Here is a 22762-nt window from a genome sequence, read left to right as displayed (position 1 = left end):
AACAGAAGAAGACATCCAAAAAGAAGAGACGTACAGGAGCTGAGAGCTGACACGGTGTGGGGTTCTTTTGTTCTATCGTCACCCAAACACATACTTTATATTTAGGGTATGATTTCTTTACACTGAAGTTCCCTTTAAGATGATTAACAAGGTTGAATCGTGGTTAGTTGATGGTGTAGTGGCTTGGACGGGACTTCAAGGAACTTGCATACACCTGATTTTAACACTGTTAGCTTTGGTTGTGAACCTTACATGAGGATTACGTTGTAGCCATTGAAGCAGTTTTGTTGCAGCAGGAAGTTTTTAACTCACCCGGGACTTCCACCAGATCCGTGTCCGGTCCGTCTCTGATCCGCTACAGTCCAGCTCCTTGCTCTCTCATCCGTCAACACCCACCGGTTGCGTACAACTTTACCTCCATTTACTAGATCAACATACTGACAAACCACGCCGCGCTAACAGACGACATCTATCACCTCTGCTTGTTTACATCCAGGTAGTAGAGCTTTAAAGCGTTGTGGCAGCAGACATTAACTGGAGCTACAGCCCCATCTAGTGGCAGAAGTCTGCGTTACAGCTTAGACACAACATTTGATTAACCCTCCTGTTATGTTGCGGGTCAATTTGACCCATTTTAAAGTTCAGAAATGTAAAGAAAAATAAGTATTTTTCTGGTATGAAACTTCTTCTGCTTGGCTTAATTAGCGCAATCAACATATAGAATAATTTATCATCATCACTTCATAAAAAAATAAAAAAATAAACAAAAATTGAAATCTTGTAAAACTATTATAATTATATTTAGGTCTTTCCAATGTACATTAAAAAAAATGTAACATGAATTTTCATGAAAAGGAGTGAGTTATCCTCATTGAAACATGATCGTTGAAAATTAAAGAAAACCATTGCACTAAATATTGATTTAAATGGTTAGTTAATAATGAGATTAAAAAAAAATGTTTATTGGGATGTTTTGGGTTCTGACACTTTTGGATCATTAAATATGCCCCGGGTCAAATTGACCCAGGAACATTATTGCTGTCCCAAAGAAACAAACATAACAGGAAAGTTAATATTTTGGGCCTAACTGGCTTCTAGATCTATCATTTCCAGATCCGTCTCTGATCCACTGCAGTCTGGCTCTGTGCTCTCTAGTCCATCAACACCCACCGGTTGCGTTTTCAGAACGCAGCACGGAGCAGGACCGCCGGACAGCTGGAGTCATGTGACCGAGGTTTTTCCCTCCTCCTCCTCCTCATCCATGTTGTCTATCTGGTCCTCTGAAAACCTCTGACCTGTTGACTCCAGGCCTGGCTCCGCTCATCATGACTTTGGTTTGTTGTTGTAGTTAAGTGAAATACGATCTGGTGATAACACAGAGTGTTTGATTCTGAAAATTAACCGGATGTTTTCATTTTGTTTTGGTGAAACCTGACTTCCTGTCCCGCTCCATCTGCTCTGTTGAGATTGTTGGACTCCAAGCTGCTGGATGAGAGATGCAGCCGGAACGCAACGGAGCGGATCCAGTGGAAGTTAACTCATTGAGTAGAATAGAAACCGATCAGATTCAGAGCTGTGACAGATCGGAGACGGATCTGGTGGAATTTGGCCGTAACAGCTGCTACGTCTAAACTCTGCCTAAGATCGTTCCTAAATCACTCCTCAGCTCCAGCGTACTCAGAGTCAAGAGGTCTGAGTCTTTGAGTCTTTGAGTCTTTGAGTCTTTGAGGCTTTGAGGCTTTAAGTCTTTGACCCGGGCTCTATTTCTTATAAAACGTCTTTTTAGTCTTCTTTAAAAATAGAAGTCTTGCGTATCTGATCCGGAGGGCTCTGACCTGCTGGATCCAGTGGAAGTTAACACATTGTCTAGAATAGAAACCTATCAGATCTGGTGCTGTGACAGATCAGAGACAGACCGGAAACAAATTTGGCCTTCAGACTCCAAAATCTGGATTCTAGTCTTCTGTTGTCCCTCGGTGGTGGAACGAGGCACTGCATTCAAGGTGGAGAGTCCAGTTCAACATTTAAGAACGTTTTAGACCCAGCTCTTTGTTATTCGATGCTTAAGATGATGTTGATGGCCACTGGTGATGATGATTTTCTTTGTTGCTGATACTTAGAAAAAGGAACAGGGTGTACGGTCTAACCAGGGTCCATGTCTGCTCTCAGCTTCTGTCACAAACAGTGAGAACAAAAATACGACCGAGTGCACTTTCAGTAGAAATACTGGTGAGTTAATGAAAAGAACTACACATAGGAACGTTTGTATCTAATACAGACTGAGTTCTTTCAGATATAAACTTTGTAAACAGTGAAGAGACAAACAGTACCTCCTTCAGTCCGTCAGTAAACACCAGTGAGCTCCAGAGTTTGCAGTTTAATGTCTCAGACGTTTACAGCCTCGACTCGTCCTCCATGTTTCTGATCACAGTCCGCCTCAGCAGTGCGTCCCCACGGCGGCGTACCCAGCAGAAGTGGACGCCTCCCTGCGGATGGTGCTGAATGGCGACAGCTCCAGCTCGGTGGTGGTGCACTCGTTATCGACGTCGCTGGTGGCGGTGGCCGGGGAGCGAGGCGTGCCGCACTCGTCGCAGCAGCAGCAGCAACAGTCCAGGAAGGCTCTGGTGAACGGCTGGCACAGGCAGAACAGCAGCACCGGCGTCACGGCGGACTTACAGAAGAGCAGCAGCTGGCTGACCAGGTGCAGGATGTCCAGGGTCTTCCTGGGAACGCCGGCGGCCATGTACGCGTTGATGATGTTGCAGATGTTCTCAGGGATGATGCAGAAGCCGTAGAGGATCGCCAACGCCACCACGGCGCAGTTCATCTGGCTCTCCAGCTGGATCTGCTTCTTGCTGCCGCGGACGCACGCCCGCTCTGCTTGGCGGATCTTGCGCGCGGTGACGAGCGAGCTGAGAATGGTGAACAGCGTCGGCAGGCAGAAGTAGCAGCCGAAGTACCACCACAGGCGGGCGCCGTCGTACGTCAGGCCCAGCACGTACAGCGTGTCCGGTAGGTCGGTGGAGATCCGTACGACGCAGCGCTCGCACGGAGCCACGTCGGGCGGGTCGCCGTCCTCGGTGACCAGCTGTCGGATCAACAGCTCGGGCAGCGCCAGCAGCAGAGCGCCCACCCAGATGACGGCGAGCTTGGCCGTGGTGGACGCCCAGTTCTCGATCATCTCGTAGTACATCTGTACGTTGGTGGCGGCTCGGAAACGGTCGATGCAGAGAGCGCAGAGCGTGAAGGTCGTGACCCCGAGGGAAGCCACCTGGGAACAGAAGAGGGAAGGAAGGTCATCTTTCTGGATCCACTGTTTACTTCCTCCACTTTAAACTTCGTCTTCATCACACAAGAACTTTGAACTGACTTGTTGCTTAACGCTCTACATAAATAAACTCGCCTTGAGGAGGAGAGAGGCAAAGGATGAAGGGAGCTAAAAGAGGAAAGGGGGCAGGGCGTTTGCACTGAGGGGTCCGACACTCTGGAACCTTCTGATCAGGTCTTCTGAGTCAGAGAGCTCTTTTTAAATCTCTTCTTAAAACATATTTTATTTCAGAGCCTTTTCTGATTATATCTGAATTTTATTTTATTCTAACCATCTTAAGAAATATATTTTAATTTTTTTATTCCCTAAAGTTCTTTTAGGGGAATTTTATGTCTTTTAAAATATGTTTTATTTCTTTATCTTAACTTTGTAACTTGGTTTTTGAAAAGTGCTCTACAAAAAAAATCATTTAATTAGTATTATTATTATTGCTTTCATTCAATACTGACTTAACATCCACTAACATCCCTGGTCGTATGTCATGGTGACTAAATAAATGTTCAATGGCGTTTAGACCAAGCAGTATCTTCAAGTAGATGCGTAAGTGCAAAAAAATGCAGTTCCTTGAGTGTCCACTAGAGCAGGGGTTCCCAAACTTTTCAGCCAGTGACCCCCAAAATACAGGGGCCAAAGATTCTCGACCCCCACTGTCCCTCAAAGTGATTTAATGTGGCTTCATTTAGCTTCAATTAGCCTACCTATATGAGCATGTGTCTGTGTTTCCTGTGCCGTTATGAATGAACCTGCAGCTACTGATGCTTTAGATAATAACTGTTCACTAACCCTAAACTTAGGAGTCATCAGGGAACACAGAAAGGCAGAAAACTCATTACATTTTATATTTTCAAGGTTTTATTTCAAGTCTAGCTACTGTTTATGTTGATCTTTTTGACTATAAAGGGTAAAATGTACTATTTTTAGATAACTAAACAAAAAAAAAAACATTCTGGAAGACATCTCACGACCCCCCAAGGGGTCCCGACTCACACTCTGTTTCAGGGGACAAAAATGTCTGTAAAGTGCGTCTGATACACCACATTTTATAGTACTTAAATGAGGATGAGTTACACCCAAGCTGTAACCTCCGGTCTCAAAATATGAAGCCCATGCGGAAGTGCAATAAACTGCAGTTCATCGAGCGTCCACTAGAGGCTGGCTGCAGAAACACAGGAAACCACATACACACCCATTCAAAAAGAGACGATCTTTACAGCAGGAATAAACATGTTTACAGCCTGGTTCAATCGGCACGCTGTACGGAGGTTGAATATTGTATTGTACAAGTTTTGCCCAAATAAGGGCGTGGCTGACTTCACTGACAGTCTAAAGGCCCGCCTTGACTCCAATTTGTTGCCTCATGCTAGGTCAACCTAAGTTAAGGGTGGCTGTGTCTCAGTAGGTAGAGTCGGTCATCTATCAGTCAGAAGGTTGACGGTTCAACATGCCGAAGTGTCCTTGAGCAAGACTCTGAACCCCGAATTGCTCCCTCTGTTGTTCAGAGGTGTGTGGATGTGAACGAATGAGATCTGGTAACACTGATGGTCCCTCACTACATAGCAGCCTCTACCATCAGTGAGTGAATGGGTATGAATGGGTGAATGTGACGAGTAGTGTAAAAGTGCTTTGAGTGGTCAGAAAGACTAGAAAAGCCCTATATAAGTACAAGTCCATTTAACATTTACCATGTTGAGTCAGCTTTTCCAATATGGCAGCAATAGGCTTCAAAACTCTCCTTCAGAAGCAAATCGGTGACGTCACATTGACTAAGTCCATTTATTATACATGTATGGGGCGCTGGTGGCCTAGCGGTCTAAGCATGTCCCATATACAGAGGCTATAGTCCTTGTTGCAGAGGTCGTAGGTTCAATTCCAGCCGTGACCATTTGCTGCATGTCCTCCCCCTCTCTCTACTCCCCACATTTACTGTCTCTCTCCTACTGTTCTGTCCATTTAAAGGGGACATATCACGCTTTTTTCATCAACATACATTGGTCTAAGAGGTCCCCAAAACATGTCTTTAAAGTTTATGCTCAAAAAAACACTTTGAAATCAGATTTTGGTCTGCCTGAAAAACCCTCTTCTTCATTCCTCCTCAGAACACTCTGTTTTCTCTCTGACCACGCCCCCTCAGGAAGTGGATGTGCCTCGGCTCTCCAGCACGTTGATCTAATGTTTACATGTTGGCTGAATATACACGGCTGCTCAGAGATCACGTTACTTCAACCCTCTGAATCTGATCCAGAATCTGATCCTGACGGAGAGGCGCCTGTAGCAGGACCTTTCTGAACGATTGGTCACAGATTTAGTGTTTCTTGTTGTTTTATTTATCAGTATGTCGACGTGTGTCTTGGTACACAGCTACGAACATGTAGCTATGTGGCTATGCTAACTAGCGCTAGCACTTATCCATGATAAATAAAAATCATCCACTAGATCTTCAAATCTGCAGACGTGGGGAGTAAAACCGACCTCTACCAGAAAGGCAGCAGGACCTTTCTGAAGGATTGGTCACAGATTTAGTGTTTCTTGTTGTTTTATTTGTCAGTATGTCGACGTGTGTCTTGGTACACAGCTACAGCTACAGCTACAGCTACAGCTACAGCTACAGCTACAGCTACGAACATATAGCTATGTGGCTATGCTAATTAGCGCTAGCACTTATCCATGAAAACTAAAAATCATCCACTAGATCTTCAAATCTGCAGACGTGGGGAGTCAAAGCAACCTTTGTGTTTATTAAGACAGCCTACAACTAGCATGCCTCCCTCCTAAGCTCCTTGTTAGCACACATGTGTGCAGGTAATGAAAAACGGAGGAGGGGTTGAGTTGTATTTTATACAGTCTGTAAGGGCCATTTCAAGATGTTTGTGTGTGTGTTTGTGTGTAGGACATTAAGTTGTCCACTAGGGGTCTCCCCTGTCCAGTGCACATGCATATTTAGGTAGGAACCTTTCACCAGGTAGCAGGTGTTGCTAGACGGGGAACACAAAAAGTTTTTTGACCGCAACGTGCCGCAACGCCAGGACGCTGGCAAGGTGTAAATGGGAATTAATTACGTTTTATGGTTTTGATGGACACTGTGTTTGATCTTGTATGTTGACACGGTTGGAGAAAGGACGATGAACAATAAAACATTCGTAAATTGCAACCTGAAGACGTCAGGATCTTATTTCCACAAGACACACAAGCAAGAGCGCGTCAACTATATTTAAGCCCGTCTAGGCAGCCCCTCAGTGGCTTTAAGTGTGAGGCTTGGCCGCTATATTCAAGTCAAAAAACTATGTTAAAGGACGCTGGAGGAGCTTCATCACAGCGGCGATATATGTCGGCAGTTTCAGCTGAGTGGACGCTGTAAACGGACATTCAATCACCGGAGTTCAGCTGCTACATCCAGCTACTGCTATCGGCTACAGGACGCCACGGATTGCTTCCAGCTCGGCGGAGAATCAGCACGTTTTCTTCCCTCGGATCAAATCCCTTCCACCAGTGTGAGGACAACAGGAGCAGCTCTCCAAACGCCGGCGGAGGATTCGTTCACCAGGATCATTCATGGCGCCCAACGTGAGGTATGTGTAGCGCTACTAGTTATGAATGGCCATTCATGTTGTGTGCACACTGTTCGGGACGTAAATCCAATGCATTGGTTGTTGAAGATAAATGACAATTGACTTGTCGACTTCTTTCGTGGTTCTAAATTATGGATGCGCGTGAAACCGCGGACATGCCCGGTGAGGGTATTGCGCAATCAGCTGATTCGAACATTAACGCGGACAGCGATGATACGCGAAGGGACAAACCAAAACGTGTTGTAAAGTTAACTGCTAAAGCTTATGCCGACAAGTTGGAAAAGGTACAAAATGACAGGAAAGCTAAGCTAAATAAGGCTAGTAATATGAGAAAAAAGATACAAGAGCTTATGCTAAAAAGTGATAAAAAATCAGAGGTGCAAAATGCTCTTGATGAGCTTGTCAATTTATGTGATGAAACAAAAGGTGTTCAATGTTCTTTGATGGGTTTGTTACCTGAAGAAGAAAAAGAAAAACATGACATTTGGTTCAAAGCAAAAATGATTGCAAATGATGAATTAATTTCCGATGTGAAAGTGTGGTTAAAGTGTTCTGAACAACATGTATTTTATGGTAAGGATGAAAATGGTGATGATGAAGTAAAACCAGAGGACAGTGTTTCAAATGTTGCAAGCAAACACACAAGCAAAAAGAGTGCATGCAGTGGAAAATCAAGCACTACGTCATCTGCAAGAGTCAAAGTAGAGGCAGACAGAGCTGCTTTGCTTGCCCGTGTTGAATCTTTGAAGAAGATGCATGCTTTGGAGGAACAACAGCAACAACTACAAAGGCAAAGAGAACACCTTGAGCTGGAAGCTCTGCTAGCAGCATCAACTGCTAAACTAGCAGTTTTTCAGGCCTCTGAAGTTTCAAGTGTTTCAAAGGCATCGAATGCAATGAATTCCTATTTGCAAAGGGAGAAAAGGAAGGAAGCGACTGCAAACAAGCTAAATCCCCTGGCAAAGGATTACAACCCTGAAAGTCAGAACAAACTGCAGCAAAGTCAGGATTGGACGTTACCAACAACGTACCCAGCACCAACTGTTACACAGCCTCCTGCTTTCAGTACGCAGGCTGTGGAGGAAAGGCAACCCCCTGCGTTCAATGCCCAGTCTATGGAGGAAAATCAGCTGCCTCTTTTCAGTTCGCAGCATGTGGATGAAAGACGACCTGGAGGTATTTTCACCATAATGCAACGACAAAATGAAATTACAGCAGCTCTTGTCCAGCAACAACGTTTAATGGCATTACCAGCAAGAGACATTCCGGTTTTTGACGGAGATCCTCTACAATATATCTCCTTTAAAAGGGCATTCGAGCAAGGAGTGGAGGAAAAGGTTGGCAGTGCTGATTGTTTGTATTACTTGGAACAGTTCACGAGAGGACAGCCTAGGGAGTTGGTACGTAGCTGCCAACACATGCTACCTGGTCAAGGCTATGACCAAGCAAAAAGGCTGCTACAGGAACACTTTGGCAATGAATATAAAATTGCTACTGCATATATGGAAAAGGCATTGGCTTGGCCCTCAATAAAACCTGAGGATGTGAATGCTCTACAAGCCTTCTCTCTTTTCCTGCGTTCATGTTGCAATGTCATGGAGAAGCTGCAGTACATGCAAGAGTTGAATATGCCAAGCAACATGAGAGCAGTGATGGCTAAGTTGCCATTCAGGATGAGAGAGGGATGGCGAACTGTTGCACATGGCATACTGGAGTCATCTAAATGTAGAGCTTTGTTCAAGGATTTAGTTGCATTCATTGAAAAACATGTAAGAATTCTATCCGATCCTTTATTTGGAGACATTCGAGACCCGTCGTCTGGAACTGCTGGTTCAAAGGTTGTCAACAGATTGAAGCCACAGTCAGGAAGCAGAGTTACAGGAAACAGCTTTGCCACCACCATTGCTCCTGTGCAGTCAATGGAGAACTTCAGAGACTCAAGGGCATTCTCAGATACTCGTGGCTCTACAAGGTCTAAGTGTAATTGTGTGTGTTGTAATCAAAATCATTCATTGGAAGAATGTCATCAGTTCAAAAGGAAGAAGCACAGAGACAAAATAAGCTTTCTAAAGGAGAAAGAGCTGTGTTTTGGCTGCTTACGTCCAGGTCACAGGAGTCGTGACTGCAATGAGCGTTTGACCTGCAGGAGTTGTGGTCAAAGCCATCCGGGTGTGCTTCATATCGACAGAAGAGATGAAGCCAACACAAACAACGAACATACTAAAGAGCCAGTTGCATGCAACATCACAGCATCTCATACAGCTTGTGGGCACACAGGGGCCGGAAAAGAGCGCTGTCTTCTTTCTATCCTGCCAGTCCAGGTCAAGTCCGTCAAAGGAGATCGGATAATACAAACGTATGCATTTTTGGATCCTGGCAGTACTGCCACCTTCTGTTCGGAGCATCTCATGCAACGGCTCAATCTGACTGGTAGGCAAACCCGCATTCTTCTGCAAACTATGGGACAGGAAAAAGTCGTTCCAGCTCATGAATGTACAGGCTTGGAAGTGTCTGGTTTGGAGACCAACCTCTTTTACAAGCTCCCAGAAGTCCTCACCCAGAAGAAAATGCCAGTGAGTGCAGACAATGTTGTGACCGAAGGAGATCTGGTGAAATGGGAACACCTGTCAAAGGTACGAATCCCCAGCATAAAGGCTAATGTGGACCTGCTGATTGGAAGCAATGCACCCAAGATGTTGGAGCCTTGGGAGGTCATTAATAGCCTTGAGGATGGCCCATACGCTATAAGGACAGCGCTTGGGTGGGTCATAAATGGACCTTTGCAAGGAAAGACGAGCAGCTGGGAAACAGAGTGCCATTCAGCAGTTGTCAACAGGATTTCTGTGTCTAGGTTGGAGGAAATGCTGAGTGAGCAGTATAATCATGACTTCAACGAGAGAGCTACAGAGGAGAAAGGCCTGTCAAGAGAGGACATCAAGTTCATGGAAGCTGTGGAAAATTCTGCAATACTTGAGGATGGTCACTACAGCCTGAAGTTGCCCTTTAAGAAGGAAAATGTGGCTCTGCCCAACAACTTCTCTGTGGTGAAGCAAAGGTTACTCAGTCTGAAGAGGAAGTTCCTGAGCAATGGACAGTTTTATGAGGAGTACACGGCATACCTCAACGAGATGATTAGCAAAGGCTATGCCGAGAAAGTACCCACGCAGCAGCTGGATTGTGGCATCAGCAGGGTGTGGTACATTCCCCACCATGGTGTATATCATCCAAAGAAAAGGACACTGAGGGTGGTGTTTGACTGTGGTGCGTCGTTTAAGGGAACATCATTAAACCATCAACTCTTGCAAGGCCCCAACCTCACTAGTACTTTGATTGGAGTCCTCCTTAGATTCAGACAGGAAGCTGTGGCGTTCATGGGCGACATTCAGTCAATGTTCCATCAGGTCAAGGTGGCAGAGGAGGATAGAGATTTCCTTCGTTTTTTGTGGTGGCCAGAGGGAGATCTTACCAAGGAAGTGGCAGAGTTTCGCATGACAGTCCATCTGTTCGGTGCTGTGTCTTCGCCGAGTTGTGCAAGCTTCGCTCTCAGGAAGACGGCAGATGACAATCAGTCCAACTTCCCAGCCGACGTGGTTCAAACTATCAAAGAGAACTTTTACGTCGATGATTGTCTGAAGAGCATGGACTCAGAGGAGGAAGCTGCCTTCATGGTAAAAAATCTTATTGCTCTCTGTCAGAAGGGAGGATTTACACTGACCAAGTGGATAAGTAACAGTCGCTCTATGTTGCAAACTCTTCCTGAAAAACTTAGAGCCAAGGATCTGAAAGAACTGAATCTTGACAGAGACAGCCTTCCTGTTGAGCGAGCTCTTGGTTTGCAGTGGTGTGTTGAGACTGATTCCTTCAAGTTCAAAATGGAGGTCCCTCAGAAGTCTTACACCAGACGTGGAATGTTGTCAGTGTCGAGTTCTGTATACGATCCTCTTGGTTTTCTGGCACCAGTTGTTTTGCCTGCCAAAGTCATGCTTCAGGAGCTCTGCAGAAGAAGCTTTGGATGGGACGAGACTGTACCTCAGGACATCTTGTATCAGTGGACGAGATGGATGAAGGACCTGGATATGTTGTCTGAGTTTAAGGTTGAGAGGTGCGTTAAACCCAGTGGCTTTGGACACCCCATCCAAGCTCAACTCCATCACTTTTCGGATGCTAGTGAAGCCGGATATGGAGCAGTCACTTATCTCAGGATGCAGAATGACAGAGGTGGAGTTCATGTTGCATTCCTGATGGGAAAAACCAGGGTTACACCTCTGAAGACAATTACCATTCCCCGCCTGGAGCTGACGGCTGCTGTACTGGCTGTTCGTGTCGACCTGATGCTAAAGGCAGAGCTAAGGTTCCAGATGCAAGATTCAGTCTTTTGGACCGACAGCACTTCAGTGCTCAAGTATGTATGGAATCAGGACAAGCGTTTCCATATTTTTGTGGCGAACAGGATCACAACAATCAGAGAAGCCACCAAAACATCTCAATGGCGGTATGTCAGCTCCAAGGAAAACCCAGCGGATGATGCATCCAGAGGAGTGAGAGTTGGAGACTTTATTCAGGACAGCAGGTGGATTCATGGTCCAATGTTCTTGTATAGGCCTGAAGAGGAATGGCCAGAGAATGTGGTGGAGTCTGCGATAGGAGCAGATGACCTGGAGGTCAAGAAGGAAGTCAAGGTGAATGCTATTGAGGTGAAAAGCTCACCTGATGCCACTAGTCGGTTATTGGCCTACTTTTCCGATTGGAGGAAGCTAAAGGTAGCAGTTGCATGGTTCCTTAAGCTGAGAAAGACTCTTGTGGAGATGAGTCACCGGAGGCTTGAGCCAGACGCTTCTGATGTCAGCAAACCAAGGCTGGAAAACGTCATGCGGCAGAAGAAGCAGTGTTCAAGAGGACAAAATTTGTCAACAGAGGATCTGTTGGAAGCTGAGCTTGCCATCATTCGATACTGTCAACATCAAAGGTTTGAAGAGGAGATTTTTGTACTGTCATCTGGGAAAACTACAGTGAGCAGGCAGAGTGCCATCTACAGGTTGGATCCTTATGTGGATAATGGGCTCTTGAGAGTTGGTGGACGGTTGACAAAAGGTTCCTTGCCAGAGGAAATTAAACATCCACTCCTCCTGTCAAAGGATCAACATGTAGCTAATCTCATTCTCAAGCATATTCACCAACAGCTTGGCCATAGTGGTCGCACCCACACGCTGTCCACGCTGAGGAGGAAGTACTGGGTGACAAGTGCCAACTCAGCCGTGAGAAGAATGATAGCGGAGTGTAGCTTTTGTAGGAGGTACAATGGCAGAACGATGGAGCAAAAGATGGCAGATTTGCCAAAGGAGAGGATTCTTCCTGATCTTCCACCGTTCACTAATGTGGAAACGTTGGATAAGAGAATATCTACCCTTGCTGCAGGAAAGGCAAAAATGGAACCAGAAGAGGCGGAATCTGGAACCTGGAGACATTGTCGTCATCATGGATCCCACTGCCCCAAGAGGCTCCTGGCCACTCGGAAGAGTCTTGGAGGCTTTCCATGATAAAAAAGGATTTGTGCGCTCAGTGCGTCTGAAGACAAAGTCTAGTGTCCTTGAAAGGCCTGTGACAAAGCTATGCCTGTTACTTGAAAACAAGAGTTACTAGGTCATTCGATGTATTCTGTGGGTTTTGGAATATGCGACTAAAAATGTGGTAATGCATGTTCCTCATTGTGTCATTTTGGTTATGGCTCCTTACTTTGTAAATATTGGAATTGTTATGCCTGTAAGTCATTACAATTAGGGGCCGGTGTGTAAGGGCCATTTCAAGATGTTTGTGTGTGTGTTTGTGTGTAGGACATTAAGTTGTCCACTAGGGGTCTCCCCTGTCCAGTGCACATGCATATTTAGGTAGGAACCTTTCACCAGGTAGCAGGTGTTGCTAGACGGGGAACACAAAAAGTTTTTTGACCGCAACGTGCCGCAACGCCAGGACGCTGGCAAGGTGTAAATGGGAATTAATTACGTTTTATGGTTTTGATGGACACTGTGTTTGATCTTGTATGTTGACACGGTTGGAGAAAGGACGATGAACAATAAAACATTCGTAAATTGCAACCTGAAGACGTCAGGATCTTATTTCCACAAGACACACAAGCAAGAGCGCGTCAACTATATTTAAGCCCGTCTAGGCAGCCCCTCAGTGGCTTTAAGTGTGAGGCTTGGCCGCTATACAGTCTATGGGCTGAACAAGCTCCGAGCTCTGACTTCCTGTTACAGACCGGATATTGTTGTTACGTAACAAAAACACTGAAGTCTGAAACGGCTGGTTTCACACACATTTACAGAAAGGTGGAGAAATCAGAACAGGGGCAGAATGGATTCTTTTCATTCTCGGGGGGTTTGTAGACAGGGACACATATTTCAGGTAAAGAACCATTAAAAAGTCAATTTTGCATGATATGTCACCTTTAAGGTGAAAATGCCCAATATATACAACATCCGCTTTAAGCCACACCCACTTCCTGTTTTATATCGTGCATACAGATAACGCCGTCTCTGCACACTCTTATTGTTTCAGCTACAGGGGGCGCCAAAATCAAAGTCCAGTAATGTTCCCGTTCCTGCAGGTTGACAGCTTAGCATCAGAAAAACCACAATCAGTAACGTCATGAGAGGTGAAATCCTGCGTCGTGGCCTTCATGTGAACCCTGAAGGAGTGAGAACGGACCAGATCTAAGGGGGTCAGGTGGTTTACAGTCTTCAGACAAACACTCTCTTCATCCTCCTGCTCTGTGTCACACTGTCTCAGCAGCTGTAAACACTTCACGCTGGAAGAAGGACAACACACAGGCTCACCAGATGTTTGTGTGTGTGTGTGGGTGTGTGTGTGTGTGTGTGTGCCATGCAGCGACTGTCATAAACAACCAAAGTCCTGAGGCAACTTCTTGTTTTGTTGCTTCTCTGCGGTGTCTGTGTTTTACTTTCAGGTTTCTGCAACAAAATGTGAATTATTGGACTCTCTGACCCGTGATTATCCTCCTCAGTGTCTCCTAAAGTCAACTCTCTGCTTTCATATCTGTAATCACGGCTGTATGAGAAGCATGCAGGCTCAAGGCTGTGTGTGTGTGTGTGTTGGAGGTTCCACACTTAATCCCTGTTGTTGAATATCCTTAGATTCGTTGAACACTGAAGTGTCAGGAATGCTAAGACGAAGAAGAAGATGTCCCATCACTCGCACCATGTGGGTCATCATGTCAAACACACAAAGAGAGCTGCTGCTGCTGCTAAGAGGATTAACCCTGACCTTTGTCTCTACATTAAAAAGCTTTCCTCCGTTGCAGCGCTGTTGCAGAAGACAGCAAGGAGGTGATGGTTGAATGTAGGTGTGCAGAACATGCAGCCATGGAGAGTCTCTCCTACCAGACGGACCCCGTTAGTATTTATTTTGAGGTATATATATATGGGGTCTGAAACGGCATTGAAGAGTATCTGTACGAGGGCTGAATTGGATTACATTAAAGCTACTATAGGGAGTTTTCACCTGTTCATGAAACAGTCTTAAAGTAACACAGATGCTCCTCTTAGACCTGCAAAAGCAAACGAGACCATCACTGACAGGACTGACTATTTCTACACGGTTATTTGTGATGGCCAAAACCGCTAGCAGGAGGTAGGTGTTAGCTTAATGCTATAATAAGAGTTTTTTTTTCTGATGAATGATACATTAAAGTGTCAAAACAGGAACTACGTGTGTTTGGACCGGTGGACCCAGGGTCTAACTTTAGTTCAGGGGTAGATAATCTCCCCCCTAAAAAGCTCCTGCTAGGGGGGTAGTACTTTTCAAAGGTCCCGGGACTTTCGGGGGGCGGGGCCTGCAATGCTGAACGTGTCTGATTGGTAGATTAACCGCAGTGTTTTTATTCCTCCCTCCGTCCACAATAACATCACACACATCTGTGATTCACTTGATTTCTCTTTCTTTCATTAGTTTTTATTTGTTCTATCTTTTTTGTATGTGTGTGTACTTTTCAAAAGAAGAAGCTGTGATTCTCTTGATTTAGCAGCTTGTAACAGTAGTCTTCTCTCAGCCCACCGTGAATGCGTCTCTCCTCCCGGTGTTCCGGTTTTAAAAGTGACCCTGTAAACTGGAGACCTTCAGCTGAACGTGTCAGTGTTTGTGGAGTTTACACAGCTGTTGAAACACAGAGGGAGTTCCTGGGAATGCAAACTAGTTTAGTTTTTATTAAGATTTCAAAATATCCTCATCAGATATTTAATGATGGTCTAAAGATGTTCATGAGGGATGCATCCGGCTGAAAGTCTCCAGTTAACAGGGTCGCTGTTTAAACCAAAACACCGGCCGATCTCTGCGATCACGGCTTTTTGAGTTCAAAAGGATTTTAAAGCCGTGTTGAAACGTCTTTGCTACTCGCGCTTATCTCCTCTCACGTGTTGATTCATTCATTGCATTTTACATGTTTTTAACCACAGGCGCAACATTTTCACTTTTTTTCAAGTTTTCTCTGCTTTTGAAGCACAATTTCAAATTTGAGGAAAATTTATTTTTTCAACAGGCTCAGGGTCAACTTTTTTGTCAAACTTTTTTTTCAAAATGTTTTTCTTCTTCAAGAAAAAAATTCCCAAATTTTTATTTTTTTAATAAAAAATGTGTCAATATTTTTTTTCCATTTTTTTTTTTTCAAATTTTTTTTTTTCAATTAATTTCTTTTCAAAATTTTTTTTTTTCAAAAACAAAAAAAAAAATTCAAACTTTTTTTGTCATTTTTTTTTTTTGTCATCTTTTTTTCAAATTTTTTTTTTTCAATTTTTTGGGTAATTTCTTTTGTTTCAAATTTTACCGCAGTGTTTTTATTCCGCCCTCCGTCCACAATAACATCACACACATCTGTGATTCACTTGATTTCTCTTTCTTTCATTAGTTTTTATTTGTTCTATCTGTTTTGTATGTGTGTGTACTTTTCAAAAGAAGAAGCTGTGATTCTCTTGATTTAGCAGCTTGTAACAGTAGTCTTCTCTCAGCCCACCGTGAATGCGTCGCTCCTCCCGGTGTTCCGGTTTTAAAAGTGACCCTGTAAACTGGAGACCTTAAGCTGAACGTGTCAGTGTTTGTGGAGTTTACACAGCTGTTGAAACACAGAGGGAGTTCCTGGGAATGCAAACTAGTTTAGACCCCGGAACTCTTGGTCAAAATGCACCTTAAAAAGCTCCCTTGCTCACCCCTCCCATGGTGGCCTTTGAGGACAAGAAGCTCCTTTGATGCATGAGGAGTAGGATCCTACATTTGTCATAAACTTCTAAACTCTGTCTTCCTCTTCTTCTTCATCTAAAATCACACACTGCACCTTTAAGTATAATCAGGCAGAGGTAGAGGCGCAGTGGTCGGTGTTGTAGAACAAGGCGGCTTGTTTGCATGTTCCTCTGGTAGAAAGAGAGGAAGGTGTTCTCATTTCAAACCCCTTCTGTTGTTGGTGACTAATATCCTGCAGTGCACTGTGCTTCTTGCAATCAACAACAGGACCCTGTTGTGCCCCAAATAAAGGCCTAGGGTCCAAATAAAGGACCCTGTCTCTGTGTTTGCTCTGCTGAAGGATTTCCGTTGAATCTTAAAACCTGGCTCTGAGGATTTACCCCCTTTAAGCCAGAAGAGCGTAAGTGAGGTCACACTCTGGTTTTGGGTGATCTGAACTGAGCAGGTTTATCCCCAAAGGTGTTAGACCGGGACGAGGTCAGGGTCAAGTTCTTCCAAACCAAAGTAAGAACCAGGAAAGGGACGCACACGAGCTCCTCCCACAAAGCTGTTTGCATGTTTGTTTGTTTTTTTAAGTGGAAACAGATTCAGGATGAAAGAAGGGACAGAGTCCTCATGAATCCGGATCTCCTCTCAGACCTTTCCGTGTTCCCTCTGATGAAGACTCATCCGAGGGGGGTCGTCTTTCCTTAATCTCAGCCCTCATTAATCCTGATCTCCGCTCTGATTGGACAGCAGGTGCCTCCCTGCTCTCTGCTGCCTGACTCGACCCTGAGCAGATTAAGGACCCCCTCACATTAGGCGTCATTAGACCTGATTTAAACCCTGCTTGCAGTCTGGAGCCCCTGTCCCCCCCCCCCCCCCCCACCCCCTTACAACGAGCACTCAGATGTGACCCGTTAACATGCACGAGAGTCTGATGTGAACCCTGCACTTTAAAAACTCATCTTTTAGGATTATCTCTGCAGGATTGGATCACTTTGTGGAGTTCAGACATTCAAACATTTTGCAGCACAGATATAAGATCATATTAAAAGCTTCTGTGGCAAGTTTGGCGCCCCTTGTGGACAAACTGGTCCCTCTACATCCTTGCAGATTCGTCCTGTTCATGTGTGAGAAGTGTTTTCTGACTTCTTCTTACTTTAAAACAGTCAGAGAATCACTCACCCGTCACGTGTTCCTCAGCTGCAGAGTCAGATTCTGCAGCTTGCTGTAAATCAATCAAAGCGACACTCATCCCCTCACGTTGGGGACAAACTTTAAAAATGACAACATAGAAGTTAAAATCTTTCCTCTGATGGTCTTGTTTGCTCTCATAGGTCATAAAGAGGCGTTTCCCTGATATCAAATACTACCCAGCATGCATTTTGCTCCCTTAAACAAAGCCTTCTAATGGCGTACATCCGTCCTGATATGTAAAAAGATGCATAACCATTTGGAGCTTCCCCTGGTGGCTGACTGCAGTATAGGTCCTAAACCCCGCCCCCTCCATGTTGGGACCAGGTGGAACATGGGTCAACTACAAATCTTTATACACGTCAAATAAAGCTGCACTCGAAGAAATAATTTGTTGGGTGAACGTAATAAAATTATTTCATTTTGCGAGACACAATTTTGTTGACCAAACTAAATGTAATTATTTTGAGTGAACATAAAGTATTGATGTTACCATTACTTACTTGGAAGGTTTGGGTCCAACTTAATTTTGAAAGGTACAATAACACTAATTAATCATGCTGACTGAACAAAACTAAAGTCAGTTCATCCGTCCATTATCTTGACCGCTAATCCCGTTCGGGGTTGCAGGGAGATGACTTCAGGCGGAAGGCAGACAACTATTCACACACACACACACCTATGGGAAACTTAGAGAGACCAATCAACCTGGTGTGCATTTCTTTGGACTGTGTGAGGAAGCCGGAGCACCAGGAGAGAACCCACACATGCACAAGGAGAACATGCAAACTCCACACAGAGAGGAACCTGACTCGAACCCAGAACCTTCTAACTTTGATGCAACAGCTTTCACCCGCTGCACCACCGTGCCGCCCGTATGTCCAATCATCAGAAATGATTTGAGCTGTGAGACAAACCTTTTTATCATGTGAAAATAAACTCTCAAATAGTCATTTTTGAGAAAATAAGACGTTTTTTGACATATCAAGAATGTTTACATTTAGCAGTTTAAAGTCCCGACTCAGTTTAACCCCAGCTGGTGTCAAGTTTGGAGAAAGACCACAAAACAGACCGGGTTTGTTGGAACAGAACTCTACTCCTCAGAGAAGGCAAACAATGACAAACACAACATATGGATCTTGACTTGGTAGCCTTTAAAATAAGTTCTTACTGATTAAGACATTTCTCCACCGTAGATGTTGCAGGTTACTGCCCCCTCTGCTCTGGAGAGGTACTGCAGATGGGATTCTACCTAAACCTTTTAGGTTGTGTTGACATAAAGCAATCTTGTAGTTTGAAGGATTTTGCATGTCGTGTTAAAACTACATGATTTAAACATGTTTGAATTATTATAATAGAAGCTACATGTTATACTTATGTTGATAAAATAGACACCCATGCTGCTTTTTTTGAGTGTGGTTCTGTCATCATAGCTAGCTTCTGGCATGCTGATTTATGTCCAAGTGTTTCAGAGGAGTTTAGTTTGAAGTTTTCTATAAAAAGAGAGGATGTGACATCATGATTGACAGCTCTGTTGACCAATGAGGCTCCTGCAGCGCTCTGCACAGGATTAGCAGAGTTCAGGAGGAACTGTAAGAACTCAACTGAACACTTTCATGGATTTTGTCCCTCTGCACTTTCACTGAGAGAATATTAGGGTGATATTTTGGCCTTGGTACAAATGTCAACCTGTGCTTTAATTTGGGGGGGTGTCCAAAAAATGACGTCATGAGTGATCATCCCTACAAACAGCTGTCTCACCTGTCAGGTGACATGGTACTCATGCACTCAAACACCTGCAGTCTGCAACATCAGCAGCACACAGACCCAGACCCCCTCCCCTCCCCTCTCACCTCCAGGTAGGGGATGATCCTGCACGAGAACTCCCCCAGCAGCCAGTTCTTGGTGAGCTCGTGAAACACCACGAGCGGCATGCAGAAGAAGATGATGATGAAGTCCCAGAGCGCGAGGTTGGCCAGCAGCGAGTTGGAGATGCTCCTCATGTAGTAGTTGTGACAGACGATGCACATGACGGACACGTTCCCGATGATCCCCACGCTGAAGATGACGGCGGCGATGATGATGACCGCGTACGCGCCGTAGGACTCCGCGGTGACCGGATAGAACGGGTTCTTCACCTGCTTCCTCCGCGTGTCCCCCGGCACGACCGGCGTGGTGTCGGGGAAGTCTGGTAGCGGGTACTCCTCCTCGTAGTCACTGGTGTTGAGTCCCAGGGGGAACTCGGCCTCTTGTTCCTGAGCCATGGCTGCAGGCAGAGCTTCCAACGCGTCGCTCCTTTTCGTCCTACCGGGCTTTGCGCTCCGCCTCTGCCGCCGGCTGTGTCCGGTCCTCCCGGTTCTGCATGTGCTGCCATGCGGGGTTCGTGTATGTACCTCTCCTGGAGGGCACCCACCCCTCCCCGGCTTATCATGCTTGTGTACATCCGTGCGTAAAGCTCCAGGTACAGTTTGCGCGTCGCTTTTACGCACAGCGCGCCGTGGAGTCTGTTTCCCCTGCAGATCAGAGAGTTTTACAGAATCCAGCCAAGAGTCCTGCGCTCTTACACCACTCGTCCCCCCATTGTCCTGCCCAATAACTGTGCGCCATCTCCGGCTCTGCGCATTCCTTTCAGCGGGGTCGGATTCATAATGAGGGCTGAAAGTGGTCTTTGTTTTCTGCCAGTGGAGCTGACTCGCCACGGCCTCACTGCAGAGCCACGAGTACAGTACCCACGAGAATGGAAGCAGCATCATGTATTTGAGTCTAACCCCTGAGATCGAAATGGTTCTTCTTCCAAAATGATCCTTCCATCTCTGAGAACAAGTCCAAAATCAGCACAGATGTTTTGCCAAAAGTGTCACAGAACTCAGTTTCCCTTCATCTTTGTGCGCAAACAGAACTCACGAGGTCTCTGCTGGTGTGCGAGCAGTGCACCTGCCCGGTTTGGGTGCGTCCCGGAGCGACTCCAGTCTGAAGGCATCACCGAAATGAAGAACATCAGAGCGTGAACATGTCCTCAAACTGGGTTAAACAGAGAAAACTGAGGGTTCAAATCCTCTGGAGTTGAGGGGGGAGAGAGTTTAATCCCAGCCGGAGAGGTCCACCTCTGCCCCGGGGAGTTCTGCACGCTCAGCCGCTCTGGAGGTGCTCGGAGACCGGGAGGAGAGGAGTGACGAGCTGCTGGTGGAGACGATGAGCTCCGTGTGAGCGAGACAAGGGCACACAAGGGGAGGAGGAGGAGGAGGAGGGAGAGGAGGGGGAGTCATCTGTCAGACAGGCTCTGATCCGATAATAAACTGAGACTAAAAGTGTTATCTGCACTGGATTATATCATCAACATGATTCTTATTTTGAGGTGAAAATAAAAATAGATTTATTTACTTTTTAAGATGCTCTGAAATCAGCTGTCCTCAATTTTCCTCACACATTTATCAACTTAAAAATTAAGATTTCTTTTAAATTTGTCTTTTAAAATCGTCGTTATGTTGATAAAATATACAACATTTAATTTAAACAATAACCTATTATTGTTGGCTCCACATTTAAGAGAGTAATACATTAAAATATTCAATCATTTATTTTAATCAAACTAAATTAAATTACAAAAACACAAATAAGCACATTTGCTTTCTTAAAATTCACTAATAAGATTTAACCGTGCTGTCCTATTTTTTGTTTTCTACATCCTTAAAAGGTGCATAATAGAGCTACTCAGTTTCCCAGAATGCATCTGCAGTGGTTTGACTTAAAGTCAAAGGAATAAACTTTGTGAAGTTTTCAGTTGTTCCTTCAAGAGCAGAATATTTCTAGCTCTTGTGCGCCCTCTGGTGGAATAAAGTGAGAACAACAATACTGGTGTTGCTACACTGACGCCCCTACTCTAACCCTGTGTGCCTTTATGTGATAAATAAATGAAAACAAGCAGAGTATAAAAGGTTCCTTAAACTCATACGTACCTGATGGATGTCATCATGTGAAGGGTTATGGGTTCCTCTGAGGTGTTGGAGCTCAGTGAACAAAAATAAACATTCTTGTCGATGGCTGCAGATTTTAAAGATGGTGGTAAAGTCAGAAACCTCCTTCCCAAAGCGCCTCTACTTTTAGAAAGTGCTCTCCTCCATGCAAGGGATGTTTTAGAGTCAAATAAAACTCAATGAGAGTTAAAAAGACGAGCGATTGGAATGAACTGACGTCTGACATCTAGACCGTACTCTATGTTCTATTATTAACAAAGACCCAACATCAAGACCGGATCAGATCCAGTCCCATGTTCCAGACAGGACTCAGTCTGATCTCATCTTAATCCACCATGAGCAGAGCACTTTGCAGCATTTAGCAAGTTACAGTGGCAAGGACAAACTTCCTTTAACAGGCAGAAACCTCCAGCAGACCAACTCATGTTAGACACACATCTCTGAGACCGTGTGGAGAGAGGGATAGAGGGAGATGGAGAGGAGAGATAGAGAGAGAGAGAGAAGAAAGAGAGAGAGAGAGAGGAGAGAGAGAAGAGAGAGAGAAGAGAGAGATAGAGAATGACAGAAAAAGGACATAAAGAAAGAACATAAGGAAGGATAATAAAGAAAAAGAAAAAAAGAAAGGAAGAAAAAAAGAGAGAAAGAAAGAAAGAAAGAAAGAAGGAAAGAAAAGTAAGAAAGAAGAATGAAAAGAAGGAAAGAAAGAAAAAGGAAGAATGAAAGAAAAGAAAAAAAGAAAGAGGAATGAAAGAAAGAAAAGAAAGAAGAAGAAAGAAAGAAGGAAAGAAAGAAAGAAAGAAAGAAAGGAGGAATGAAAGGAAAGAAAGAAAGAAGGAAAGAAAGAAAAGAGGAATGAAAGAAGGAAAGAAAGAAGGAAAGAAAGAAAGGAGGAATGAAAGAAGGAATGAAAGAAGGAAAGAAAGAAGGAAATGAGGAATGAAAGGAAAGAAAGAAAGAAGGAAAGAAAGAAAGAAAGAGGAAAGAAAGAAAGAAAGAAAGAAAGAAAGGAGGAATGAAAGAAGAAAGAAAGAAGGAAGGAAGAAAGGAAAAGAAAGAAAGAAAGGAGGAAAGAAGGAAAGAAAGAAAGAAGGAGGAATGAAAGAAGGAAGAACAGAAAGAAAGGAGGAATGAAAGAAGAAGGAAGAAAGGAGAAGAGAAAGGAAAGAAGAAAGAAAGAAAGGAGGAATGAAAGGGAAATAAGTAGGAGAGAAATGAGTAAAGAAAGAAAAGGAAAAGAAAGAAAGAGAGGAGAAAAGAAAAGAAAGAAAGAAAGAAGAAGAGGAAAGAGAACAGAAAGAAAGAAAGAAAGAGAAAGAGGAGGAGAAGAAATGAAAGGAAGACGAAGGAATGAAAGAAAGAAAGAAGGAAAGAAAGAAGGAATGAAAAAAAAGAAGGAAAGAAAGAGGGAAAGAATAAGAGACAGACCCAAAAAAGAAATCTACAGCAGAGATCCAGAGGAACCTACGGGACAA

The 22762-nt window shown here is 44.5% G+C and overlaps 1 protein-coding gene across 1 annotated transcript; it reads right to left on the bottom strand.

Annotated features, from left to right (window-relative positions):
• Positions 1–1425: 1425 nt before the first annotated feature.
• On the bottom strand, positions 1426–20072 carry gpr37a (G protein-coupled receptor 37a). The gene is made up of 2 exons (XM_034684985.1): positions 19170–20072; positions 1426–3271 (listed from the first exon to the last, which is right to left on the bottom strand). The coding sequence occupies exons 1-2, from the start codon at positions 20067–20069 to the stop codon at positions 2438–2440; spliced, it is 1734 nt and encodes a 577-aa protein (XP_034540876.1). The 5' UTR covers positions 20070–20072; the 3' UTR covers positions 1426–2437.
• Between the last annotated feature and the right edge of the window lie 2690 nt (positions 20073–22762).

Source organism: Notolabrus celidotus, chromosome 6 (genome assembly GCF_009762535.1).
Source record: "Notolabrus celidotus isolate fNotCel1 chromosome 6, fNotCel1.pri, whole genome shotgun sequence".
Taxonomy (NCBI): Eukaryota; Metazoa; Chordata; class Actinopteri; order Labriformes; family Labridae; genus Notolabrus; species Notolabrus celidotus.
The sequence above is the reverse complement of the archived record's forward strand: the minus strand, read 5'-3'. Positions and strand labels throughout refer to the sequence as shown.